Genomic DNA, 27983 nt, shown 5'->3' with positions numbered 1-27983 from the left:
ATTTAAGGCAGTTGTTCAAAGAGATATCTGCGTCTAAGAAAATATGAGGTGTTCAAAAACAATCTCAGACTGGGGAACACCTTTCCAAGCATGTCACAAAATGTACAACCATAAAAGACTATAACCTACTAAAAGCTAAAAATGCCTACCGAGAAAAAAAAAATTTCGTTAAGTTGAAACACTTCCATTCAAATGACAAATATGTACATAAAAATTTTTAACCTTTTAAGAGCTCTGGTAAAGGTATGCTATAAATACCTACTGCATTAGATAAAGCATGAATAGTTCATAGGAAAGAAAATGCAAACGTTCCCTAAACAAGTAGAAGCTGATTAATGTCACTCAGGAAAGAAATACCAGTAAGAGAAGCTCTCATGACAGTATATCAATTTTCACCTATCAGATGGACAAAGGCTAAAAAAATTCAATAAAACAAAGTAGAAATTATGCCAAAATGGTGTATTAGAACTCTGCCAATTTGCATTCTTTATGGAGGGTGGTTGGGCACAGTGGCTTGGGTCAGGTACAACTGGGCTCAGTGGCTTTCTTCAGGGCAAAGTTTATCACAATGTGAATGCACTTGCTGTCTGACCTGCCCTGCCCTTTTGAGGATTCTGTCCCACAGATGTGCTGGCAGACACCAGGCTCACGTAAGGCTACAGGACGCGGTGCCGTCCGTGATAGCACACCATGGGAAACGAGCTAACTGGGCCCCCACGGGGACTTGTTAAATGAATCATGGTTCCATTCAGTGGAATCCTTTGTAGCTATAAAAGGAATGTAAAGGAAGTTACTGGTGAATAAGATCCCCAAGGGGCTTTAAATAGCAAAAGTGCAAGGCACTGGGATTTATGCTGCCATTTTGTGCCCAAATATTTGTGCATGTTGTGTTTTCCCCAGCATATAAAAATCGGTGGAAGGGGGCGTGCCAAGAGGAAAGACCTCCTGAAGACCCCATTGAAAGTATGCACCCAAGAACCAGCTCCTAGACTTCATAATTACGTGAGCTACCATACTTCCTTTTTCTCTGGAGCCTGACTACCTTAGCCTCTGTCTCTCGTGATCACGGGGCCTACCTGATCCAAGAGCCCTCAACGCTCCGTTCAGCTGGTGGGCCTCGCACCAACTAGCATCCTGGCTGAACCCTGGCATTCCCAGACTCCACATCAGACGGGTGGCCCCAGCCCTCCTCTACCTGCAGTCTGGAAATTGAGCGCCACCATCTGGGAGCCACACAGCCAGAGCCGGAAGGGATCGTAGTTGGAAGAGTCAACTCTTTGTCCCTTGGGGTAGACGCGGGTCAGGCCCTTTTGATTGTACTTCAAGAGATCCAGGGGCTTCTGCCTGACGATGCTGTCGGCCTTCGTCTCCACAAAGGAACGGATTTCTCGGAAGTCAGGATTTTCTGCACACACAGAAAAAAAGGTCACCGTTCCTTAATGCTTAGTGCCACGGCTGGATGCTCAGGGTGTGAGAGGAAACCAGGAATGTCTCTCTCTGGCAGGGCATGCGAGGGGTAGTGATGATAAGGCCATAACTGGTACCACTGTGGACTCTTGCTGTCCCGGGGTCACAGGTATTAGAAGGTGGGGGGGGGGACCTCACAGGTTCAAAGGAAGCCGAGCTTCCCTACAGCCCTTTAGCCTACAATCATTGTAATTTACTTCTTGTTTAAAACTACCAAAAGTCTTGAACAAGAAAACACAACAGTGGTATAGAATGGGGTTATGGAAGGGGAAAGGTGGGCATGGTTTTAGGTAGAAGATCCAGGCGAAAAAACCAGACTTTTTCATCAAGGATGCTATGAATGAATGAACTAAGCATCTTGTGGAAGTGAGAATCAACTGCCACTGCCTCAGGAAGGGAGGGGACAGGAGGAGGTGCCCGCGTCGGGAAGGAAAAGTAAGAGTGGGAGGTAGGGGGACAGCCATGCTGGGAGCATGCTGAGTCCAGTCCTGAGCTTTGGCATCTGTCCCTGACCTGCCTCCCAGTAAGAGTGAACGCTGGGGTTTAGTATTGTTCTCTGGGCTTCTGCACTGGAATCACAGATTCTTGAGATGAAAGATAAAGAGTTGCTCCACAGACCCAAAGAAAGGAGAAATAAAATATAAATGGCATCATCAAAGAACTTGCTACTTTGGAGTGTTGGGTGGAAGATCTATTTCTTAATGGGCCCCATGGTAGGCCGAATAATGGCCTCCAAAATATCTAGGTCTCAATCCCTGGAACCTGTGACAATGTTACCTTGCATGGCAAAAGGGATTTCATGGATGTTATTAAGTAGCTTGAAGTGGGGAGATGACCCTGGATTATCCAGGTGGGCTGAACACAATCACAAGGTCCTTCTATTAAATAACAGGGAGGTAGAAGAGAAGGGGGCCCTGTGACCTCAAAGGCAGAGATGAGTGTGATGTGGCCACAAGCCAAGGAACGCTGGCAGCCACCAGGGACTGGAAGAAGCAAAGCACATGATTCCCCCTGGAGGGAGTACAGCCCTGCCAACACCTTGATTTTGGCCCAGGGATGCTGATTCTAGACTTCTGGTCTGCAGCCACTAAGTTTGTGGTCATTTGTTACAGCAGCAGTATAAAACTCACCCACCCTTTAAGTGGGTTTGGGTCTCTTCCACCAGTATCCTCACCCCGAGGACAAACACAAGGTGAGGCATCTGCCTTGAGCAGCTACGGGTGAGCAGGAAAACACCATCCCTGAAAATGTCAGGCTCAGAAGGAAATTTCCACTGCAGTTGGGGGGCAGAGTCATGGGGAAGGTGTTACCTAAGTTATCCTTGGTTTTGCTGGTTGGTTTGCAGTAGACCACCAGGTCCGAGAGCTCGATGGCGATCGATTGGTTCTTCTCCCAGTACTTCATGTTGTTCTCCTGTTTGGGGTCACCCAGCTTTAGTTCCAGCCCTCCAGAAATCCCACGCTCACCTGGCAGTTTCCTCCTCCAACCCCACTTTGCCCCGATGCGCCCTCAGAGCTTTAGTAGGGTTGAGTGTTTTCCTTTCCTGAAGAATCGCCCCCCCCATCCTTCCTCCCTTTTAACGTTTCTAGCTGGGTTGGAGTCTGGCTCAGTCCTGGCCGGCTGCAGATCTCACAAATAGACGGGGCTCAGGATGGCATGGGGAGGGGCTATTCTCTGTCACTTGCCCTCTCCCCGTAACCCTCCCCCTAAAGCCACAATGTCACGGTTCATTGAATTCTAGTTCTCCAAAGGCTCTCGGGCTGTGACGACAACATCCTTGTCCTCACTCTAGCCCCTTTGCCCCTGGAACTTGAAAGCCCCCTGCCTGCCTCTGAATGCCCATCACAGATCTGTCCCCAGGGCCCAGGTCATGTGCCCGTTCCCTTCAGAGGACCCACCGTCAAATCTAAGCCCATCTAGCAAGGAGGGAGCTGCTCATTTCTCCCCAAACCAGGCAGCCCTCTCGGGCCTCCCCATCAGCCAGCGGGGAGCTTTGAGAGGATACCGAGGTAACAACAGTCACTGAGCAGGGGGTGCTTAGCTTTGCAATGCATGCTGGGTGCTCGATGGATGCCATCTCGGTGCACACGTCCCGAGAGGCAGAATTAACACAGAGAGGCTAGGTAGCTTCCCTCAGGCCACACAGCCAGCATCAAGACCAGAAGCCTAAGTGACTGGCCTGACCCAAAGCCAGTGCTCCCACCCCGAATCACAGCTCTGTGTCACCACACCCACCCTCAGCCACCTGGTCCTGGAGAAGATGTCACTGAAATACTAAAACACCTCCTGCCTCTGACCCCATGGTTCACAGCCCGGGGACTCTGCAAAGTCTCCTAAAAAGGACAATTTCCCTCTAGGGGACTTGGAAGAGTGAGTCCAGGAGACTCTGGTGACCGGAGACAGGCAAGAAGTGGGGCCCCTGGGGGGAGGGAGGACAAGGCCACTGGGCGGTGCCCACTGCAAGTACCAGGGAGGAGAGAGACCCGCCAGCTGCAGCAAGGGGTCGCGGGCCCGGAAAGCTTTACAATCAGTCCCTTGGGAGACGCGTACATGGGAAACCCTACAGTTCCCTTCCAGCTCTGCAGCCACGAGAAAGAGCAGATGGCACGTGACTCCACCATCAAAGATGTGGTGACACTTTCCCGCGTCACCCTTGTACAACGATAGTGCGATCATTACATACTTAGGAGTGAAGTATTTGGAGGCCCAGGGAAGTCTGGTTGCTTTCCAGGGCCGGACTCTGCCGGGATGCGAGTTCGAGTCTGTCTGATCCCAAACCCCCCAGTTCCCATGCAGAAGCTCTCGCCTTCCCTAGACGCTGCCAGCCCAAGGCGGGGGCCCCAACGGAGGGTGACCCTGGACAGGCCATTCCCTTCCAGAGGGGAAGGTCCTCCGCAAGAAAAAAAACGGGTCTCGTCGACTGCTGTGCTCCCAGGGCCCATTGTAGAGCCAGGGAGGCGAACTCGGCGGATGCTTCCTGGGGGAAGGACCCAGGCCGCTTTGGACAATGTTTAGAAACAAATCAATCAAGATGAGCAAGGCAGCACTTCTTCGGTGAGAGACAGGGCCAAACAGGACAGAAGATGTCACTGAAATACTAAAACACCTCCTGCCTCTGACCCCATGGTTCACATCCTGGGGACTCTGCAAAGTCTCCTAAAAAGGACAACTTTCCTCCAGGGGACTTGGAAGAGTGAGTCCAGCAAGATATGAGGCCCCAGGGAGGACAAGGCTGCACACTCTGAGCCTTCTGAAGGCTCAAGCCAGACCGCCCTGCTCCCTTGCTTTCTCCCTAATGAGAGGTTTTCCTATCATCTGAATCCACCGTGTCTCCTTGAGTTCTGTGCAGCCCCGGGGGCCTGCTGCTGCTGCTGCCTGGACCCCCCTGTGACTTTGCAGGGCGCCGGAGACTGCCCGGGCCCCCGCCCAGGCGCGCAGAGTGCCTACCTTGGTGTCGATCTTCCAGGTGATCTCCCGGATGCTCTGAAACCACTCGAAGAGCTCCTCCACCCGGTCTGTGGCAAACTCCACCGGAGGGTCGCCCTGCTTCTTGGGCTCCAGGATGAAGACGAAGGGCTTCTGGTTTTTCCCGTGCGGAGCTTTCACTTCGGGAGGGAAGAAGAGGAAGCCCCGATGGTCCCGTGAGAAGGCCAGGAAGCGCGGACTCCGAGCCGCTCCTCTCAGGCACCAGACCAAGCCGCCGCGGCCGCGATTGTGCTCAGCGCTCACGGGGACACGCCAGGCGGCATCTGGACCCTCCGCACGTGACTGCCTGAGCTGTGCGGTGGGCTGAGCTGTGACCTCCAGAAAGATGTGTCAACTGCCCAGAACCTGTGAACCTGGACTCATTTAGAACCAGGGTCTTGGGGTACGTACTTAGGTTAAGCATCTTAACCCTTTGCACTCGGATGTCGAGTGTGACTTGACATGGTTACCGTCGGTAGCAGCTCACACCATGAAACATTACAGAGATTAAAATTACTCTTTGAATGTGTCAATAATTTGAAATATAAAAAAATCAAAATAAATAAGTTTGCATGAAAAGAAACTCCAGTTTTTTATTCTACTGCCGCGCTTTGTAAAATCGGGGGTATTTAAAAAATTAAATCCCGAGTAGAATAAAGGAATCGATAAGAAAGCGAGTGCAAAGGGTTGATCTAAGATGAGATCGTCCTGGTTTTACGATAAACCCTAAACCCACCGATGGGTATCCTTGCAAGAGGAAGGGGAGAGAGATCCGAGACAACCACGGGGGACACAGGCACGTGAAAGTGGAGGGAGAGACTGGAATGACATGGCCACGAGCCAGAGCACACCAAGCACTGCCTGATGTCACCAGGGAGTCGTGGAATAGATTCTCTATACACAGAAAATGTATTTCATAGAGAAGAAAATTGAGGTTATTAGGGGGGAAATTATCTGCCAAGTAATGTCAGTAGCTAAGATTTCTAAGCTCTTAGATGCCAGGCAAGATCTATAAATAGATGGCGTGCATGGTGTCTACTTAACCCTTATCACAACCTCATGGGGGTACGGTTCCCATTATGCCCATTTTGCAAGAGGGACAGCAGGCTCGTTGGGGGAATGTAACAGGTGGAAGGTCACACAGTAATGGCAACAGTGACGCTCGGTCCTGACGCCGCCGAGCTCCCTGCTCATAACCGCCGAGCCGTGTGCCTCTGCTCCGCGAACATGTCCACGGAGATGCTACAAAAACCTCAGACGTGAAGGAGTCCTGCATCCCCCCAGGCCTGGCCCATCTGTTAACTCACCACGGGACCTCAGCGGGTGCCGTGGTCCCTTTGAGAGCTTGGTTTTCTCATCTGTTAACTGGAGTGAAGAATCCCTCTCCTACCTATCGTACTGGATAGTTGTAAAGGGTGGGGGGGAGCATTATAATGCAGAAAGCAGAAGCTCCTGGGACTGCTGTCATCTGAGGCCTAGGGGACAATGCACAGGCCTCCCCAGGGAGAGTCTGGGAGTGGCGAGCCCAGGCTGGGGTGTCAGGCCTGCAGAAACAGGGGCCACTCACGGGAGCAGGCCACTCCAGCCTTCTGCAGCTCCCAGCCCTGCCACCACTGCATCAGCCTGTGCTCAGGGCCGGGCCTTCACCTCCTCCCTTGCAGCAGACTCCAGAATGTGACTGACCCCCCAGCGGAGCAGCCAGGAGTCTGAGGTTCAGAGAGGGGAAGAGACAGGCCCATGGCTACAGAGCCACTGAGCAGCAAAGCTGGGCTCAGGACCGGGACACTCCCAACTCCACATCCCACATCAGCTCAGCCAACTGCTCCAGCCCTTCCTCAAAACGCACGGGAGACACAGGCAGGTCCCGGAAATCGTCACAGCAATGCTGGTAACGGTGACAGGTAACCGTCATCCAAGCACGTATCGTGCACCAGACTCTGCGAGGGCACTTGCAGTTTGGCAGATACTAACGCAGACCTAGCATCCTACTCACTGACCGGTTGGGGCCAGCATCAAAGCCAAGGCTAGACGGGACCTGGGTCAGCCACCTCCCTGCTCGGGGCGGGTCTAGGTCACGCGGGGGTGGGGGGGTGGGCAGCGGGAGGGAATCAGGCTGAGATGGCGCGTGCACGTACCGACGTTATAGGTATTGAGGTCCAGTATTCCTCTGCAAAGAGACCCTAAGGGATTGTCTTCAATAATCTGCGGAGAAACAAGACGTAACTCACGTCAGTTGTAACGGGCATAATAAAAACACGCGCAGTTTCCAAAGCGCGCCGTTTAGCGGCGACGCTGCCTGTGGAACTGTTTAAAATGCGATTTCATCACAGGCAGGGTCCACGGGGACAGCGCTAAATAATGAAGCATGGGGCTGATAGGGAGCGGGCGGTGAGCAGGTGCCAGGAGGTTCAGCGTCTCATTTCGCTACCCACAAAAACGTGCCTTGTGAATCCTGGAACAGGTGTCAAGAGGCTTCCTCGGGTCTGGTTTCGCGACACATCCTAGACCCTTTATCTGACATTATGATGAAACGGGACTATCTGGCGCACTAAAGCCCAGATCAAGAACCTTCTGTGGCTCCCTGTGACCCATGAAAGCAGCCATCCATGGCTCTGTGATCTGGCTTTTAAGGCCTTCCGAGCCCCAGTGAGCCTTCCCAGCTCCATGTCCCCTGACACATTTGAGCCATGCCAGGGTCCGGCTGAGATGGAGACTATCTTAGTGTCAGGAGAGCTGGCAGACCACGTGTCCACCGACTGCCTGTACCATCCCCACGTCTTCCCTGCCAGGCTCACGCTGACCGTGCAGGCAAGAGCAATGCCACACACACCACGAGGGAGTCACGTCCCTGCCTCAGCCTGAGCACACGGAACACAGCCACGTTCCCACCACCCCTTTGCTGACTGTACCTCCCACCTGCAATTCCATTCTGCCAGTCTCTCGGTTGTTGAAGTTTAACTCGACTTTTAAGGCTCAAGTGCCCCCCTTCCTCCAGGAAGCCTTCCCAGATTACCCTTAGAAAGTAAATGCCTTGGGCTCTCATGGGACCTTAATGGGCTCATTACAAAGATGTCATCCTAGGTGTGGTGCTGTCACTCGGAAAGTGGCTGCTCCCTGAGCCTTACGGGCAAGAGGCAGCTGGGGAACAAAAACCAGTTTTGCAAAGTCACCACGGAGGCCTCATCTCACCTCCCAGTCAGGCCGCTTGCTTGCTCACCCCGAGCACGTGCGGAGCGTCTGGCTGTCCAAAATAAATGTGTTTCATTTGCAAGCTGCTTTAAGCAGAGGACAAATTCCCCATTTGGCCACTTCCACTCCAGTGGGAATTCTCCTGCATATTCAAAGCCTTCCAGCCCAGCACAACCTGATTAAAATACGACTGGCTCGTCACAGCGACTTTCACCCACAGCAGCTCGGGGACAGTCGCCATCTCCATATCACTCTGTCTTCCCTGTCCTGGAGCTCCACGGGGACCACGAGCAGCACAGGTAAAAAAATTCGCCCGCGGAGGCGGCTCGGGGGGCTCCCTGAGAAACGGGGTGGGCAGATCCCTCCTTACGGTGAGTGACGGACACGCACCTGCTTTTCCAGCTCCTCCACGTCAGCGGTGGAAATGTCCTCGACGTAATTGGACGGGAAGTACTGCTGGATCCTGGTCCCGTAATCTCCTTTCCACCTGCAGGAAAACAGAACGCATCGAGGCCGCTCCCTGGCGGCACTAACAACCCACCGGGCTCAGGAGAGCCCCAGCCGCTGGCCCGATGCCCACGGGGGAGGGGCAGCAAGGGGCCAAGTGACCAGGGGAGGGATCGTTGTCCGTGACAATGAAGCATCTCAAAGGGAGCTTCCGTTTTTTTCCTTTCTAGTCACCAATGAGTCATTGGGGCTCACTTTCTTCCTCTTAACATGATCCTAATGCTGGGTCAAAGATGCCAAGAGTCAAAAGTTTCCATGCTTTGAGTCGATGAAAGAGGCCATATATAAGACAAACGCTCAACCCCATTTCAGGCTGTGAATTAAGAGATGAAGTTGGTATGAAGAAGGTTCTGGAGCCAGACAGCCTGGAATCAAATTCCAGCTCCACCAGCAGCTACGTGGACATCCAATGCCCCCCTACTCTCCATCCGGAAGATGGGGATAACACCAGCGCTCCGCTCCAACGAGTCTATTGGAACCACCGAAACTGGCCTACACCAAGAGCGTGGATCAGTGCCTACCCAGCACGCAGTAAGGACGCCACAGCACTAGTTTGTGTTGTTATTCAGCTAAAATACCGCTCCCTCAGTTTATGGCAGCACCAATAACAAGGGACATAACTGATCCATGAATGTGCCTTGCCCCCGACACTGCGAGCACCTCCAAGCTTCTGTCCCCCTCTGCCACCCTGGCCAAGTCCATCCCGGCATGCAGGCCGCCTCCTTCCAGCCTGGACATCTTGTGGGCCACTTTCTGCAGCCAGGGCCCCTCCAAATGCACCTGCAACCACGCCGTAGGACGGCTCCCCTCGGCCTTTACAATCCAGCCCCGACCCGTTAGCCCGGCAAGCAGAGCCCGGTACGGCCGACCCCAGGACTCTCCGTGACCCAAACTTGACATTCACTCCAGACAATCCGCTGTCCCCACCACGCACCTGCCGAGCTGCCCGGCTTCCATGACTTGGTCCCTGCTGTTCGTACCCACCTTCTTCCTCCTAACCAGGTAGGACTCAGCTCGGGCACTTCCTCTCCCAGGTGTCTTCCCTGACTGCCACCTAGGCTGAGCACCCTTCTCTGTGTTCCCCCACCCCGGCATCCTGTCCCCACAGCCATCTGAGCGTCCACACCTCATGTTTAATTTATAATCACACACCTGTCTTCCCCCCGTACCAGGCCTCTTTGGATCTTAATCAAATCTATACTCCACACTGGTGGGAAGCGCCTAAATGTTTTGGCCTGAAAGAGCAGGACTGACTGTTCCGTCCACCTGCCGGAAACGCAGGGCTGCTGACTGCTCCACAGCCACCTCGGGCAAGGCTGGCCGAACATAGGGCGACCCTACGTCCCATCTGCACAGGACTGGGCACTTTACACCTGTCGCCCGGGTGTAATTATTAATGATAGCATTCCCTTCACTCTCAAAAACATCTTGGTTTGGACTAAAACTATTCATTCCCCCCAGCTTCAGGGGAACCAGTTTGGGAGGATGCAAAGAAAGGTGGTCGGGCGGGCCGCAGGCAGCCCCCTGGGCGGCGGTACTGTCACCAGAAAGAGAACAAGGAATGGGCAGTTTTCCCATAGTCCCTCGCCAGAGGGACTTCCACCAGCTTCTTACTCCATCTCAAGACAAGAGCCGACATCTGGGTCACTCCATACCAGAGGCAGGAGGCTGTCTCCCACATAACGCAAAACAGTGAATTGCAGTAACTGTCTAGACTCCAGCCACCCAGGGAGGACGAGGACGGTGACAGAGCAGCGTGCAGGAGCACAATGAGGAAGTGCCACGGGCCCGGGACACACCTGAACCCGGGCTGTGCCACTTAGAAGGGAGGGACCTCGGCAAAGCCAAACCGCTGAATCGGGGAAGGGCAGATGGATGACACAAGTCAGCAAACTGGGCCTGGGCGCCTCCGAGGAGGAGACCCAGGGCTGCAGTGGGGACAGCTGCAGTGGGGACAGCAGGGGGACCAAACTGGGCAGCTCCAAGCCCCACTGCAGCTTCAACAGATAACTCTGCTGTCGCCCATTTCTCTTTTTTCCCCTTTCACTACATTCTACCTCTCAGATCTTATATGCTGTTGCCAATTTTTGATTCTAGGGATCCAGTAAGAATTGGTTTCAAATGAGGTTCTCATTTTTAAAGAAAAAGTTTGGAAATCCCTGAATTAGAGCAGGAGAGCAGGGAGGGACCTCAAAGATAAATGAGGTTAAGAATGTGGGCTCTGGACTCAGAAGGGTTCAAATCTCAGCCTGCTGTGTGACCCTGGACAAGTCACTACATGTCTCTGTGCTTCAGTTTCCTCATCTGTAAAATGCAGGCAACGACAGAACCAGATTTATGTGGTCACCATGTAGATCAAATGAGTTATTTCCAATGAAGTGCTTAAAATGGTGCTTGACACAAATAAGCATTCCATACACCCTACACACTACTATTCAGATTTTTTTAAGTCAGGTCCAGCTATGTTGTGGGAGGAAGAAATGGCAATCTTGTGAGGTGCTTGAATCTCTGCCAGGGTGCATGGTTATGAGCAAGTTCTTATTGCTCTCAGAAGTGACCCCACAAAACCCCTTGCCTAACAACCTATCAATGAGCAGTGAAATTTTCTTCCAAGGTGAAAAAGGGACGAGGTATCTAAACCCCAGCACACTCAAGAAACTGCCTAAAGATGCACTCTTTTCAATTCAGGATGGGGCCATTGCACAGAGCACGGGACTAAGCAATAGCATAAGAATTTGAATTGAAAACAACACACAAGCTTGTGGAATGGGCAGAGCCTGTGCTATTTAGTAGCTATGTGACCTTGGAAAGCCTCATTTACCCCATCTGTAAAGCAAAGATAATCATATTCACAACCACAGGGCTACAGTGGAGATTTGGTTAGACAATGCATGGAGACAATTAGAGTGCTCAGCACAGAGTACGACCTCGATAGACGGTAGCTGCTGTTGTAATTATAATAGCATACAATATATGATGATATAAAAGATACATGACGTAATGGGAACTGTTAACATTGTAGTTTATCCACTTTCCCAAGTGGTGCGTGCACCAAGCCACCTTCCCCAAGGACTTAGCACAATAGCTCAGAGCCAGCCCAGAGCGGCAGACAAAGGGAGTCAGAGCTCAGCCAGCACCTGAGTCTCGTCACCAAGAGGGGACAAGCCAAGCTCCCCTGCCACACACAGCCCAGCCCCCGCTCAGCCTTACCAGCCCCCGGGCTCCTTGGAGACATTGTGGATGAGGGCGCCACGGCAGAAGCTCAGCTCGTCGCTCTGCTTGGCTTTGTAGTCATACAGAGCTTTCACGGTCCTCTGAGGCTTTTGGGGGGGAGGAAAAACAAGAAGGAAAAGGTCAGGCCAGGCGACAGGAGGAGGAGGGGGCATGTGCATGCCCTGGCACCATTTGGTTCTTCCCACCAGGGAGCTGTGGGCTTCAGTCCATGGTTAGACCACCATCTGCTGGCAAGGGACGGGCATTGCAAAGGAACCGAAGCCCCTAAAAGTCACATAGCAGGGACCTACTGTTGCTCAATTTCCTCAGTGAAGAAAGCCTGTGCCTTTTAGATGAAGCCACGACCACCACCACAGCGCCTGTGCTCAACAACCATCCAAGAAGTTCAAGGGCAACATCATTTCCTGGCCGTTTGGGAGCCCTCACCACCATTGTCAGGCAAGCCAGGGGCCCTCACCACCATTGTCACACAAGAAACGGGGCGCTTCTCTGTGAAATGCAGGTCTCTGTGAAAGGAGGTCTCTGTTGGCAGAGACACGTAAGATAAAACTTACTTGGGACAAAATTGCTCTTCAATGAATTTGCTTTAATGCCTTCTGCTCGCAAGCGCAAAACAGTGGCAAAACGACCACCCACCCGGCAAGCAAATATGAATGGGAAAAACCTCTGAAATTGTCAAGCCTGTTTATATCAGCGGCTTCCCTCCTCCTCCCACTGATGGGAAACGGGAGCAGGATTTTTACAAGGGATCCTTCTGGAACTGACTCTCAGAGCGCACGCACTGTGGAGTCGGACGGGTAGGTTCGAGTCACCGCTCTGCCCCCTTAGTGGTTTTGTAAGTTCGAGGCTCTCCGATCCTCACGTGCCCATCTGTGCAATGGGAATTCGACGTCTGTATGTGTTTCACAGGGCTTTATTGAGACGACTAAATGAGACGGTGCACGTGACGATAAAGCTGACGACAGCCCGCATTTCTTAAGGGCTCGTGGTAGTGGAAGCCTCGTTCTGAGCCTTCGAGTAACTCCATTAATCCTTACAGCAACCCTAACAGGTAGGTAGTCATAGGACTGCGCCCATTTTACAGATGAGGAAACTGAGGCAGTGAGAGAAATGACGTAGCCACACCTTGCCCAGGATCAGCCAGCTGGTAAGCGGCTAAGTCCAGAACCGGATCGATTCGTGTGAGTTGCTGCCCTAGTTCCTGATGTTCCACTGGAGGCAACGCGGGTTCTAGAAGCTCTGCCCTGGGGATTGGGAATCTCCAACTGGAGGCCGACAGAGCCACCGCCCTTCTCTCCCCAACCCCTCAAACGGAGAAGGCTCTGCCTGCGTATCCTGCTTCCAGGGAGGACGGAAAGACAGGAGCCAGGCTCCAAGGCCACAGCAGGGAACACCAGTGGCGGGGTGGGTACCATACGATGACTTCCACGAGGAGGAAGATGGCAGATCCTGCAGATGGCAGGAGAGGTCCTCACGTAAGGCTCCTCATGAACTAGGGAGAAACGAGCCATCCCCCAGATGACCAAGCGGGCGAGTGGCAGAGCCGAGTGGTTCACAGCACACGCCCCACAGCCAGACTGCCTGGGTCCACTCCAGCTCCACACCTTCCTAGCTGCGTGACCTCGGCAATTATTCAGCCTCTACCTGCCTCAGTTTCCTCGTCTGTAAAATGGGCACACAAGCAGTACCTACCTCACGGGGCTGCTCTGAGGACTAATGAGCGAACCGCTGCCAAGAGCTTGGAACGGCACCTGGGGCGTGCGTTACCCACGACTGTCCGTCTGGTCATCCCAGCTCCAAGGACTTACCAGAAGCAAATATGCGAATATGAGACTTCGAGTCTCGAGCGTGGAAAAGGTCGCTGTCGTGTTAACTTGAGAAGCAAAGGCTAGGAAATGCCCCGCATGGCCACTGATGGGGACATGGCTAAGCTGGCAGAACTGCCCAACACTTTTCTAAGTTAAAATTCTTAATCTACGTATTTCCTCTAAATCACTCAGCCTATCAGGTTTGACCGACGACAACGGTCACTGAGAAGATCAGTGATGGAGAAACCAACGTGTGACCCAGCAGCAAGTGCATAAAGTACAATACAAAAGGCGGGGGCAGGTGGCGGTGACTAGAAAATATGTCCAGGTGGGCAGAGACCAGAAGGGACGAACACCCAAAAATGCAATGAGCTGCTGCTCGCGGGTGGTAAGATGAAAGTTGATTCTCTCTCTTTCTTTCACTGTGTTTAACTGCTACGTCATTTGTCAGTCATAACAGTAATAACCCCACTCTGACGCGCTCATCACACACTGGTGGCTTGAGGTCAAACTTGGCGTGCGTACGATTGTGTTTTATTCAACTCGCTCAGTGCAGGAAGGTTTTCTCTAAACACCTTGCTTCAGCTGCCACAATTTAAAACTTGGGAGATTTCACACAAAACGTCCAGATGTCTGGCCCGGCTTGAGAAATCGGAAGACCTGGCCTGTCCTCTGGGAGAGGTGACAATCAGGTGCTATGAGGAGTGGCTGCCCCGGAGATGGGGTCTCTGTTCCCCAGCTTTCCGAAGTCTCCGTCACCCCTGCCATCTGGCTGCCAGGGAGCCAAGTGCCAGCTGCCATTTGTCACCAAACCTGCACTCCTCTGTCACATACAGTTGAATGTTTCTCATGCCCGGGACAGCTCTGCTCACTCACGTGATCTGCCTAACCTTCAGGGACGTTTGAGCCTGTGTCTTCTGAAATTATGTTTCAAAGGGCAAAAGGAGAAAAACCCAAGCCCATCAAAATAAACTGCAAGTATACCATCCCAGCAAGGAGAAAAACATCCAGTCTGCTAAAGTTACTTAAGAGGCCCCAGCTAAATCTGCAAAACCTACCCACGGGGAAAGGGGGTGACCGCTCTCATCGCCAGAACGTCCTTCACTTCTAACAAAAGTCTTTGCTGCTAGCTGAGACCCCTTCGCACACTTTGCACACGGCTCCATTTGCCCACAATTTTTCAAGACTTCACTTTGAAAGAGATCTGCATTGGCCAAGGATTATAAATTTAAAAAAAAAAAGAAAAAGAAAAAGGAATGGATTTCAACAGGGCCCACAAGCAGGGGCCCTTGCTAAGGGAGGGTTGCACGTTCATTGTGCGCCAGATGGTCCCCCAAACAGAAAACCGGCTCAAACTAAATTGGAGATGAAACCGAAGCAAGGAGGAGCCGGGGGCTAAGAGTAAAATCCATCCCTACCTGCGTGAAATTACACAACAGTGTCGGGGTGGGAAGAGGAGATAGCGTGAGCATGGCAAGGAGGTCAGCGAACCAAATGGAATTTATAAACACCGCGGGCTCAGCCAGCGAGCTAAAAACATTTGAAAGACTTTTAATTAGAAGCCATTTGGCCCAAAGGTGGTTCATCAAACCTCAGAATTTTAGCAAGGCACAGCTGCATGCGGATGGAATTCCATTAACCTTTTCCCTGAAACTAGACTTCGTGTTGTCAATCATCATTTCTTCTCTTTTTTTTTTAACCAGGTTTTCCAGAATATTCCCTTGCCTGGCTATCACTGCCATGGGACAAGGCAGGGGACAATGGAATGCACGTCAACCGAATGACCAGGGGACGGCAGGAATGGGAGGGCGGGCACCTACCATGGAAGGGTTGATTTCACTCGGGTCCACGTACATTCTGCTGACGTCATAGAGGGAGTTTATATCTCTTTCCTGGAAGAAAAAACACACAGAAAAATAGAGCAAGCCCCACTCTTAGAAGAACCCTTCCATATAAAAAGGATGCAGGCTTCCTTGTGGTTGGCTATCCTTTGGAAGAAGAGTTGCAACCTCACAGAATTTTCCTGTGGCTCGTGGGTAGAGATGGTAAGAAGCCATAAAGAAGTTCCCCCAAACTTGGAAACCACCACGAAATCAGAGAAGGCCCTATCCTGGCCTGCTGCACGCCAGGCACTGTGTTCCTTTGAAAAAGCGCAGTCCTAAGATCCAACAGCGTGCGGGAGTAATAAGCTCACGGCTTGCAAAGGCCCTCTGCCGTATGTCTCCTCCTGACTCCACCCCATGATCCACGACAGCCCGTTGGTGGCTTGAAATTGGCCACCGTGGAAGTGTTTACACCACGGAAAGTGGCAAATGCCACAAACCAGGGCCTTTCCCCCAGAGAGCTGTTTAAACATTCGCCAGCACACCACTGCCAAGACCCACCCCCACCCCTCTGCTCCCCTCCTCTCTCAGCTGCCTTTCTGTTCCTTGTGTCACCTCCGCGTGGGCACTGCCCTACCTAGGGCCCCTCTTCCTACACATCTCCCCAGGCCCGAGTCACTCCTGTTTTCTGGTTTCAGCTCACATGTTCACCCGCTTAAGGCGGCACCCACCCTTTCACCCCACCCTGTATCATCTGCTTAGTTGTAGTTCACGCAACCTGAGAACACCTTGTGTACGTAACTGTACGTTTGCTATATCTCCTCTCCGGAACCCAGACTGCCCAAGGGCAGACTTTGTTCACAGTACTCCCAGATTCCACAACGGTTCCTGGCACACGCTTGGGGCACAATAAATCTCTTTTCCATAAATGGACGCATCTGTGCTACAGGAATTGAGACACAGTAATCACAAAAGCTCTCCTGCACCCAGAATCCTCCAGCAGCTCAGAGAAAAAGCCAGTACATTACGATGGCCTCCCAGGCCCCAAGTGGTGCAGCCCCCTGGTGACGCCATTTGTATTTAGTTCCACCCCACCTGGCTCGCTCCATTCTGGCCACGCTGACTTCCTCTCTGCACCTCCAGGCAGTTTCCCTGCTCAGGGTCTCTGGCCCTTCTTCCTCCTGGCAGGTGCCTGTCTCCCTCCTTCTCCGCGAGATCCCCCTGCACCCCCTGAACCCTCCGCCATCACTCTGCATCCACTCGTTCACCTTCCCAGTTTACCTCCTTAGCACTTGTCACTATATGCTATGGGTATCATTTTAATCTCATCTAGCATCTGTCCCCAGCCCTAGACCACAAGCAGCACGAGGACAGGGGCTTCGCCGGTTGTGTCCAATTTTGCATCCCCGGGACCCAGGGCAGTATCAAACACACGGTAAGTACTCGAAAAAGGTTTGCCGAATGATCAAAGCGATGAACTATCACCTCGGACAAGATATCTCCCCAAGTCACCAGGCAGTCAACCACCTACCATGTTGTAGCGCTCCAGGAGCTCGGGGGTCACGGGGTAGCGCAGCCTCATCTTCCGGTAGAGGGCGTGCTTCTCGTAGTAATTGACGAGCTCCACGAGGCTCTCAAAATAGGCGGAGGTGCCCAGCACGAAGTGCCGGCCGTCCCGGTTGATGCGGCAATGCTTCACCTTGCCCCGAGCCCTAGTGGGGGAAACCACAGGGTTGACGTGCGGAAGTCCTGGCAGCCAGGCAATGGCTCTGCAAGCCCCACTGATGAGAAACAACCTAGTTATCCACGCTTAGGGGAGTGAGCAAACAAACAGGGTGTGGGCCCTCCTGTGGCATACAAGGCAGAGTTAAAAATAATGTGGGTCTTCTCAAAACAGATCTAGAAGAATCTGTGTCTCAGAAGAAATATTGCTGACTCAACAGCTAGCTCCCCTTACCCTTCTTCCCAACTACAGAACTTGACTTTGGGAGCATCCTGGAGGCCTAGATCCACTTTTGGCCCAACACCTACCTTTGTAAATAAAGTCTTAAGAGACACAGCTACTGTTCATTTGTTTATAACACAGTCTGCGGCTGTTTTTGTACTACAACAGCAGAGTTGCATAGTTGCAACAAAGACCATATGGCCTGCAAACCCTAAAATGTTGACTCTGTGGTCCTTTATGGAAAGCGTCTCCCAGTCCCCTCTCCAGAATTCTAAACTCCATCCCCAAATTCTTAAATCTTGTCTTCAGTGGCTCAATTAGCAAAACAGTGACTTTTCTTTTTTTCAAAAAAGAAATGAGTCTTTCATTTCTTCATCCATTTGAAACAAAAGGACGAAAAACTCCAAAACAGAACAGAATCCTCAGTCTTATTAGGTTTTATCAGCAAGAAAAGAAACATTTGGAAAATTATATTTTGATCCTAACTTTACAGCCAAGAGGGTCTTCTAAAAAAATAAATATCTACCCCCAAATAGCCAAAGCAATCTTGAGCAGAAAAAGCACAGCTAGAAGCATCACACAACCTTATTGCAAACTATACTATAAAGCTATACTAATCAAAACAGCATGGCAATGGCATAAAAGCAGACACAAAGACCAATGGAACAGAGTAGAGAACCCAGAAATAAACCCATGCATTTATGGTCAACTGATGTTCAGTCTAAGTGTCAAGAATATGCCATGGGGAAATGACAAGTCTCTTCAATAAATATTGTTGAGAAAACTAGATAAATGATATTCAAAAGAATTTCAAAAGAAATTCTAAAGAATGACATTAGACCTTCACCTCATACCATATACAAAAAGTAAACTCAAGATGGATTAAAGACTTCAACATAAGACCTGAAACTATAAAACTACTAGAAGAAAACACGGGATATGCTCCATGACATTGGTCTGGGTGATGATTTTTCAGATATGACCCCAAAAGCACAGGCAACAAAGGCAAAAATAGGCAAATGAGATTGCATTAAACTAAAAATCTTCTGCACAGCCTAGGAATTAATCAACAAAGAGACAAGCTATAGAATAGAAAAAAATATCTGTGAACTGAACATTTGATAAGGGGTTAATGTCCGAAATATATAAGAAACGCAAACAACTCAGTAATAAGAAAATAAATAACCCAATTTAAAAAGGGGCAAAGGATGTGAACAGACATTTCTCAACAGAAGATAGATAAATGGCCAACAGGTATATGAAAAAATGTTCCACATCAGCAATCATCAAAGAAATAAAAAATTAAAACCACAATGAGATATCATTTACGCTTAATAGAATATTATAAAAAAAAAAAGATAAGTGCTGATGAGGATATGGGAAAAAGGGAAACCTTGTACACTGTTTGTGGGAATGTAAATTAGTACAGCTATTATGGAAAATATATGGAGGTTCCTCAAAAAATCAAAAATAGAACCACCAAAAATAGATCCAGCAATCCCAGTACTGAGTGCACATCCAAAGGAAATGAAATCAGCATTTCAAAGAGACATCTGCACTCCCATGTTCACTGCAGCGCTATTCACAATAGCCAAGATGTGCAATCAACCTAAGTGTCCATCCCTGGATGAATGATAAAGAAATTGTGCTCTATATACACAATGGAATACTATTTTGCCTTAAAAAAAGAAGGAAATCTTATCATTTGCAACAATATGAATGAGCCTGGAGGACATTATGCTAACTGAAATAAGCCAGGCATAGAAAGACAATTATACTACATCTCACTTATTTGTGTAATCTAAAAAGAGTTTAACTCACAGAAGCAGAGAGTAGAATGGTGGTAACCAGGGTCTGGGAGGGTCGGGAGTGTTAGATGTTGGTCAAAGGGTACAAAATCTCAGTTAGGAAGAATAAGTTCAAGAGATCTACTGTACGACACAGTGACTATGGTTAATAACAGTGTATTGTATTCTCGAAAATTGCTAAAAGAGATTTTAAGTGTTCTCACCACAAAAAAAAATAAGTATATGAGGTAACGCACACGTTACCTCGATTTGGCCATTTTATATATTTCAAAACATCATGTTGTACATAGGTATATACAAAATTTATTTGTCAATTCAATCGATTAGGAAAATATCTAGAGGCATAGTTTCTGTGGGTATACTACTCATCATCCCAAAATTCTGCACTTTAGAGATACATTTTTTTTTTTTTTTTTTTACAATGGTCAAGTAGAAATTAAGAGATACATTTTTTATTGTTTTAAAAAATGTTTTCTGTTAAACCATTTCTCCCAAAAGTCCTGAGAAAATAAAAGCTGGAAGACTTCTGTTTCGGTGGTTTATTTTTGCAGAGATATTTTGTTAAATATTTATTCCTTTTAGAAAAGAGAGGAAATAAAAGAAACTGCTGAGTAGAGAAATAAGTTGCAGAATGATCCCATTTGTATGTTTTTTAAAAATGGAACAAAATACCCACACGTAAAATGGCACTATCCATTTTCCATAGGTTCGCAAATCTGGAAACACAGTTTTTTTAAATATCTAGATGGAGACACACACCAGAAATCTGTGCTTTCTCTCAGGACATCTCTACCGACAGGAGAAGGACAACAGGGACTTTGGCGTTCACTGTCATGTCTTAATTTTTTATAAATAGAATATATTCCTGTAATATTTACGTAATTACAAATTAATTTTACAACTTTTTACAAGAGCTCCACAGGGCAGGAGGGGTCTGGGGTGCCGAGGTTAAGAGCCTGGGTCAGTTCTGGCTCCGTCCCCTGGGAACCTCTCCGAGCCTCAGTTTCCTCATCCCTAGCACCGGCATCTGCAAACCCTGTCTCACGGCGAGTGTTAGGATTGTCGCCTGTTAGGTCACTCAGGGTGGGGGGAAGGGAGGGCTTTTTTCTTGTTACAGTGACTTCGGGCCCCCAATAGGCGTGGAGTGGGTGGAGGCCAGGGGAGCTCGGCGTCCTGACACCATGGCAACAGCCCGCACACCAGCGTGCTCTGAGAAACGCCGTGCTGGACTCAGTTTCCCTGCTGGCGGACGTGGGGGAGTTATCCTTGCTGACCGACTCATTCAGACGCGGCCCCCGGGGGCAGCCCCGCGTCTGGACACAGCGCAGGACTCAGCACGGGGCTGGCACCACCGCAAGAGCACGCAGGGAACCTGGGCAGGGGACATGGGCGGAGGGTACCATGGATGGAGGCCGAACCCTCCCAGCCCCGTCTTGGTGAAAGAGGGGCGAACCCAATGCTTTGGGGTGAAAGCAGAGAACCACCCGTCCTAGAGATGCTCGCACGGCAGCTGCAGATGGGAGGAAACCCGACCTGTCACATCTCAGATGCGGGCTGTCTGGGTCCGAGTCCCGGCCCCGCCACTCACTGGCTGCGTGTCGCAGCAAGTCGCCGGGCACAGACCGCGCTAAGCATGTGCAGGCTGCTTCCTCTACTGTTACCGTTGATGCTCAGCGGCAGGTGAGCCTCCGCCTGCAGTTCCCCCTGGGTGCTCCACACCTGCCCCTCCCGAGCCTGCCCCCGGGGTGGCGGGGCCAGCACCTCCCAGGCCGTGCCCACCTGAAGGTGATGGCGAAGGAGTCGCTGCCGTCCCGCCTGCGGATCAGGAAGGCACCGTCCCGGGGGATCCTCATCAGCATGTCCTCGGCTTCTCCCCGGCTCAGCCTGTCATAGTACCACCTGCGGCACAAGCCAGGGACAAGGGCCGGGTGAGACAGGTGACAGGCCATCAGGGGGCCACCCACAGAGGACGAAATAATGGGCTCCAGTGACGCCTGGAATGGGGCCCCGGGAATAGCTGCAGCAGTCACGCCGTGGGCTTCCCAGGCCAAAAACACCTTGCAGAAGGGTGACTGGGGAGAGTGACACAGGACACAGAGTGGGTGTGCTTGGAGCTCGAGAGAATAAATGGACGCGGCTGTGCCGCCCACCCGGCCTGAAAGGCCAGCCTCCCGGGCGGCACTGCCTCCGCCGCGTGGAAGTCTGCGGCAGGGAGCACAGCACGGAGTTTTAGGGAGGTTTTGCTTGTCTTTTGGTTATTTCTTGAGATGTAAAATAGCAAGTTTTAAAAGGCAATCCAGGCCGGGCGCGGTGGCTCACGCCTGTAATCCTAGCTCTTGGGAGGCCGAGGCGGGCGGATTGCTCAAGGTCAGGAGTTCAAAACCAGCCTGAGCAAGAGCGAGACCCCGTCTCTACTATAAATAGAAAGAAATTAATTGGCCAACTGATATATATATATATAAAAAAAAAAAATTAGCCGGGCATGGTGGCTCATGCCTGTAGTCCCAGCTACTCGGGAGGCTGAGGCAGAAGGATCGTTCGAGCCCAGGAGTTTGAGGTTGCTGTGAGCTAGGCTGATGCCACGGCACTCACTCTAGCCTGGACAACAAAGCGAGACTCTGTCTCAAAAAAAATAAATAAATAAAAAATAAATTAAAAAAAGGCAATCCATAGGAAAATAGACAAAAATTAAAAAAAAAAATAATAAGGTTGCCGTAAGGTATACAGCCGCCTCAGAAATGCGAATTTTAGCAGCCTTCTGCTCAAAACTTGTTTTTTTTCTTTATTTCTAGAATTTGCTGACCCTTTGCAGAGCATAACTTGATACTCACTTCACTGGATAAAGAAATGAAGGAGAAACCTTTACATTACTGCTTCCTTGTTTTCAGAACAATCAGGAAGGAGCTTTGACAGCAGGAGGCTGTCACTGGGCCAGAATTAACCTCTGAAAATCAAAGCCCAAGACCTCAGGCCCAGGGAGATACAGCAGAGGAAAGGAGGGAGAGGAGGAGGGAGGAGGGAGGGGAGGAGGGGGGAGGGGAGGAGGAGGGAGGGGAGGAGGGGGGAGGGGAGGAGGAGGGAGGGGAGGAGGAGAGAGGAGGGGGAAGTGGGGGAGGAGAGAGGAGGGAGGAGAAGGGAGAGGAGGAGAAGAGAGAGGAGGAGGGAAGAGGGAGAGGAGGAGGGAAAGACAGAAGAGGGAGAGGAGGGAGAGGAGGAGGGAGAGAAGGGAAGAGGGATAGGAGGGAGAAGATGAAGGAGGGAGAGGAGGCAGAGAAGGAGAGAAGAGGGAGAGGAGGGAAAGGAGAGAGAGGAGGGTGAAGAGGAGGGAGAAGGGAGACGAGGAGGGAGGAGGGAGGGGAGGAGGAGGAGGAGGAGGAGGGAGGCGGGCAGGGAGGAGGGAGGGGAGGAGGGTTAGGGGAGGAAAGATAAGAAGAGAGAAAACAGGTCACGGGTAATGGGTGACAGGGATTTGGAAAGGGGAGACCCAGGGCGACGTTGAGACCCGGTGGGCCGGGGTGAGGGGGTGAGGGGTCGGGGCCCAGCAGAGCCCCGGGCTGGCTTTTCCAGCGGGGAAGTCGCCCCGCACGGCCCCCTGCCCCCACTAGACCCAGGAGCGTACGGCTTGGACTCGTGGGGGCTGGGGTTGGGCACGGGGTCGGTGAGCCGCAGCTCGAACTCGGCGCAGCGCAGGTGCGTCTCTCGGTAGTGCTGGACCAGGGCGTAGATGCTGGAGAAGGTGAGGTTGTCAGTCAGGTAGTACTTCAGGGCCCCGCCCTCCATGGTGGAGCGGATCCGGCAGTGCTGGACCCGGCCCGAGCGCCTGCGGGGACAGGGACAGGGACGGGGACGGCGTCAGCGCCAGGCCAGCGCCCGGGCGGCCAACACAGGCCAGCCCAGCGCTGCAGCCGGGCCCCGGCGGGCGGACCCGGTGCTCGGCCACACAGCCTTCCCTCTCCTCTGAGAGCAGACCCAGCGCTTTAGCACAGGCTGGCCCTGCAGCCCCGATTCCAGAACATTCCGCGTATTTCCCCACCCGGTGCCCCCGTAACCTACATAAGTCCTCTCGAGCCAGAAGCCTGGATTCAAATCCCAGCTCCGCCACCTATGAGCTAAGCGGCCTTGAGCAGGTGCTGCGTCCTGCCCGAGCCTCGGAGCCCACCAAGGAGAACGACGGCGTCCCTGCCACGGAGGCGTCCTCAAGAGTCACCAAGATCACACACAACACACGTCTGGGCTGCCGCCTGGCACACGCGGGCGTCACCCAGGTGGCAGCTGCCGCTGCAATCTGTGTCATTAGCATGGCAGCGTGTACCCTTCAGGTCTCATCCACTTTGAGGAAGTTTCCCTGACCGCCCCACGCCACCGCGACAGACGCCTCCCCCAGACTTTCATAAATCCCCCCACCCACGCTAGATCCCGCGGTGCCTCGCCTGTTCCCCCCTGCATTCGTCACAGCTACGATGACGCGTCATTTCTAGAGTTGCTATATTGTCGCCCTTCTCCCTCAAAAGCCTCCTATCCCCAGGAGGACAGGGACGTTGTCTGTTCCCTGTGAAATGGCCGTGCCTGGCACACAGCAAGTGCTGAATAAATATCTTTCAGTGCGCGAGGGCCGATGCAGGAGGGGACGAGAGCGTGAGCAAGCTCACCCCACCACACCCCGGTGACGGATTCATAAGGCCACCCCTGCGATCCTCATTGCACGGCCGAGGACACCGAGATGCTAGGAGGCTGGGCGAACAGTCCAGGGTCACACTGCCCGCTCCGGGCGTGGGATTAGGGGCATGGGAGTGACCCCACCTCGCCTAAGTACACGGGCAGATCCTGTCTTTGTTTAACGTGTTGATATTTTGTTCATCACAGATTTTTTTTTTTTTTTGCATTCTTTTTGGCTTTCTAAAATAACGCATTGGGATGTCATGACCCTGACGACAGAGAATGTTGGTGCCTTGGCACCCGGGTGGGCATCTCGCTGGCCTCGCACCAGTCCCGGCCTGAGCGAGAGCCACTGGCCACACCGCCCCACGTGGCCAGCTCCGAGGGGAAGGCGGGCGGGGCCCGGGCGGGGGGCGTTACCAGAAGGACAGGGTGTAGTCGTTGGGGAAGGTCTCGCTCTCCCGCACCAGGAAGGTGCCGTCCTTGCCCCCCGTCTCGGTGCAGTATTCCTGCAGCAGCTTCTCAGCACTCGTCCTCTTCTCTACCTTCTTGTGGAACCATTTCTCCCCAAAGTGCAGCTCTGTCGGGGGTATGTCCTGGGCCGCAAAGAGAGGAGGGCGTTCTGAAAGCCTCCTGGACCAGACCCCGGCATCACATCACAGTCTGCCTCCCCCCGACTGGGCACTGGGTGGCACAGAGAGGGTGGCCTCGGCCCCTGCTCCCCTCTCCCAGCCTGCCAGCCCCATGTGTGGGGCCTCCTGGGGTCCAGACCCACCATGGGGTAAGAGGTCCCCAGGAGAGCCCTTAATTATGTCCTACAGGAATCCTGAGAGCCAGGATGCCAGGGGGACCGCACTCAAGAAACAGCAGGAGGCCGGGCGCGGTGGCTCACACCTGTAATCCTAGCACTCTGGAGGCCGAGGCAGGAGGATCACATGAGCTCAGGAATTTGAGACCAGCCTGAGCAAGAGCAAGACCTCATCCCTACTATAAATAGAAAGAAATTGGCCAAACAACAAAAAATAGAAAAAATTAGCCGGGCATGGTATCTCATGCCTGTAGTCCCAGCTACCTGGGAGGCTGAGGCAGGAGGATCGCTTGAGCCCAGGAGTTGGAGGTTGCTGTGAGCTAGGCTGACGCCACGGCACTCACTCTAGCCTGGGCAACAGAGTGAGACTCTGTCTCAAAGAAAAAGTAGGAGAGGTGGCCAGCAGCCAAAGGGGAAGGGGCGAGGGCAGGGAAGCCTGGGACCAGGCTGGAGCGTGGGGCTAGACAGAGCAGCCCAATACCCCCATCCTCCCGCCAGGTATCCCAGACACCTCCATCTCAGCCCAATCAGGCCCTCCAGAGAGCAGGAACGTGCTCCCAAACCTTATTGGTTAAGCACCTGGGCCGGCCAGCCAATCAGAGAGGAGCCAGCCAGGCCCTGGTACCCAGAGTGGTGGCTCCTTAGAGCTGAGGATTCCCATGGCAACAGATGCGGGATAAGGGAAGCCACACAGGAAGGAGGCCACCAGGGGGCCTCTCCAAGGACCAGCGGGCTCAGGAGGGCAAGAGCAGCCGGGCCTCCCCCTACCTGGGGCGTCTCCTCCTCCACAGTCTGTTCAATGTCGTCGCTGAAGGACAGCTTGGCGTCGGCGATGGCGCAGTAGTGCCGAGTCCACTTCTAGAAAGCGAAACAGGTATTAGTCCTCCCCGAGGTCTCCACCCCCTCAGCTCTGCAGCTGGGGGGGGTCCCTGCCTGGCGTCACCCCAACATCCACTAGGGCTTTGCCTTTCCCAGCTTCATGGACAATTACGGTGGTTTCACTGACTTGGATCCCATTCGAGATATTTCTTTTTTTAAAACATAGATTCATTTTTGGCTTCTTGGGGCATTTTTTGGACTTTTCAAATAGACACAACGATGCAACTTAATATCTGATTTCTGTTGCATATTCATTTCATCTGCAGCCTCTGTAAGTGATGGCATTGTTGTATGCACCTTCACGACTACCTTTTCCTATTTCATCTACTTTTCAAGACTTCCAGGAATTTTTTTTTTTTTTTTTTTTTTTTTTTTTTGCCAGTTAGTCTAAAGACTTTACCTTCAACATTTACTCGTGACTTAATTCTTTACTTGATAGTGCCATATTTTATGTTTACATCTAGGGTGCAAGAGCAGACGTGTAAAAATACGCTCAAATGGATTTACACGTTAGGTTACGGGATCTCAGACACGGCGTCGGAGCTTGGAAATAAGGTTTCCGGTGGAGCGATCCCGGATCGGAAGGCAGGAGGGAGTGAGGGCAAGGAAATGCATTATGGCAGCCTGGCCTGGATCCTGGGCCAGATAAAGGACCTGAGTGGACAAAGGAGTAACACTGGGATAAAGTCTGTAAGTTAGTTACTAGCACCGTGCCAATGGCGATTTCCTGATTATGATAATTATACTGTGTTATCCAGGATATTAATTAGGGGAAGCTGGGCAAGGGTATATGGGGATTCTCTGCACTGTTTGTTTCTGTGAATACATCTTATATTGAATATAAAATTATTTCCCAAAATACATTAAAAATGCAAAAGAAAAACGAGGTTTAAGTATGAAGATAAACTCCCTTGGCAAAAATGCACTCGGCTCAAAACGGGAGTAAGACGGGAACGTTCTCAGAGCCCTCCAGCAGGGCCGGTGGCCACAGCAGGTGGGAGGAGGGGCCCGGGCCCACCTGGTCGATGGAATCCCACATGTACAGTTCCCCCTGTTGCTTGTGTTCGTCCTTCTTGTCCTCCACGTTGACATCCACGTCACCTCGGGGGCCCAGCTTCTTATGCTGAGGAGGAAAAAAATCCACACAGCCGGTCTCCCTCGAGATCCAAGTGTAGGTCTCCAGGCCGGCAAGCACCCGCCCCCATCAGCTGGCCAGCGAGCGCTCACCTGCAGCGTCCCACCCCAGGGCCTTTGCACGGCCTGTCGTCTCTGCCGGGCTTCTCTCGCTCCACACTCAGCTCTACCCCCAGAGGAGCTTTCCTTGCCACTTGATCTAGAAACATCCCTCATCCCCTTCCCGTCCCTGCCACTCTCTAGCCCCAGGACTGCTTTATTTTTCTGTATTCTTGCCCCGACATGTGTCTGTTTGTCGGTCTTCCTTGCTATTAATAGAATTTAAGCCCCAGGAGGACAGGGATTTTGTCTGGCTCCCTGTCGAGTCTCCCGTGCTAGGACAACACTTGGAAGCACCTGGCAGCTAGTAAGTGCTCAGTAAGTATTTGCTGAATGGACAGGCCCGTGTGCCTGGCACTGTCCAGCGTATAGGGAAAGGCAGCCTCCACAGCGGCGTTGTGCCGGGCGCCCTTGCATCTGTGCCGGGCGCCCTTGCATCTGTGCCGGGCGCCCTTGCATCTGTGCCGGGCGCCCTTGCATCTGTGCCGGGCGCCCTTGCATCTGTGCCGGGCGCCCTTGCATCTGTGCCGGGCGCCCTTGCATTTGTGCTGGGTGCCCTTGCATTTCGCTTCCTGTGAGCTGGAACTTGGGTGTGTGCAAGACCTCGCCACACAGACAGGGACAGGGCCCTAGAGCGGACGGTCCTCCCCATTTCTGTGCCACGGGCCCCTCTGGAAGCCGGGGAGGACTACAGACCCCCTTTCTTAGAGTGTTAATAATGCATAACATTATAAGGGACACCAATCACGTTGAAATACAATTATTAAGATATTAAATAAAATACATTTGCAATACACTAAATACATGTCCTTCTGTATTAACATCTTAAATAAGATCTAGAGGCGGATCTAATAACCTCCATAATTCCAGAGCAGTGTCAGGCAGAACATTATTCTGAAATATCTGCAACGGCGACAAACGTGGTATGAAAATACCCGTGACTTCTCCTGGTGACAAAGCCCCAAGTGGCTTGTTGCCAATGTTCATAACGGAAGGAAAATGTGAAGTTTTATGTACAGGCTAATAAAAATAAAGACATAATTCTTTTCCCCACTGAAGTTCACATGACCCCCTGAATTCTAACCATAGATTCTTTGGGGTCCGTGAAACCCCAGTTGAAAACCCTGCCCTGGGCAACAGCAGAGCAGGATATGAAGACCG

General features: G+C 51.9%; 1 protein-coding gene across 1 annotated transcript in view; it reads right to left on the bottom strand.

Moving 5' to 3' along the window:
* PLCG2 (phospholipase C gamma 2) overlaps positions 1-27983 on the bottom strand; it is a 134757-nt gene that overhangs the window by 20041 nt on the left and 86733 nt on the right. The window contains exons 15-27 of the mRNA XM_075995816.1: positions 26608-26712; positions 25479-25568; positions 24323-24498; positions 22866-23066; positions 21026-21145; positions 17025-17205; positions 15491-15562; positions 11839-11948; positions 8512-8608; positions 7068-7134; positions 4915-5072; positions 2778-2880; positions 1196-1405 (exon numbers count right to left, since the gene is read on the bottom strand). Of these exons, the coding sequence (XP_075851931.1) occupies positions 1196-1405; positions 2778-2880; positions 4915-5072; positions 7068-7134; positions 8512-8608; positions 11839-11948; positions 15491-15562; positions 17025-17205; positions 21026-21145; positions 22866-23066; positions 24323-24498; positions 25479-25568; positions 26608-26712 (1690 nt within the window). The remainder of the gene's footprint in view (positions 1-1195; positions 1406-2777; positions 2881-4914; positions 5073-7067; positions 7135-8511; positions 8609-11838; positions 11949-15490; positions 15563-17024; positions 17206-21025; positions 21146-22865; positions 23067-24322; positions 24499-25478; positions 25569-26607; positions 26713-27983) is intronic.

The sequence above is a fragment of the Microcebus murinus genome, chromosome 20, assembly GCF_040939455.1.
Source record: "Microcebus murinus isolate Inina chromosome 20, M.murinus_Inina_mat1.0, whole genome shotgun sequence".
In the NCBI taxonomy this organism is placed as follows: domain Eukaryota; kingdom Metazoa; phylum Chordata; class Mammalia; order Primates; family Cheirogaleidae; genus Microcebus; species Microcebus murinus.
The sequence above is the reverse complement of the archived record's forward strand: the minus strand, read 5'-3'. Positions and strand labels throughout refer to the sequence as shown.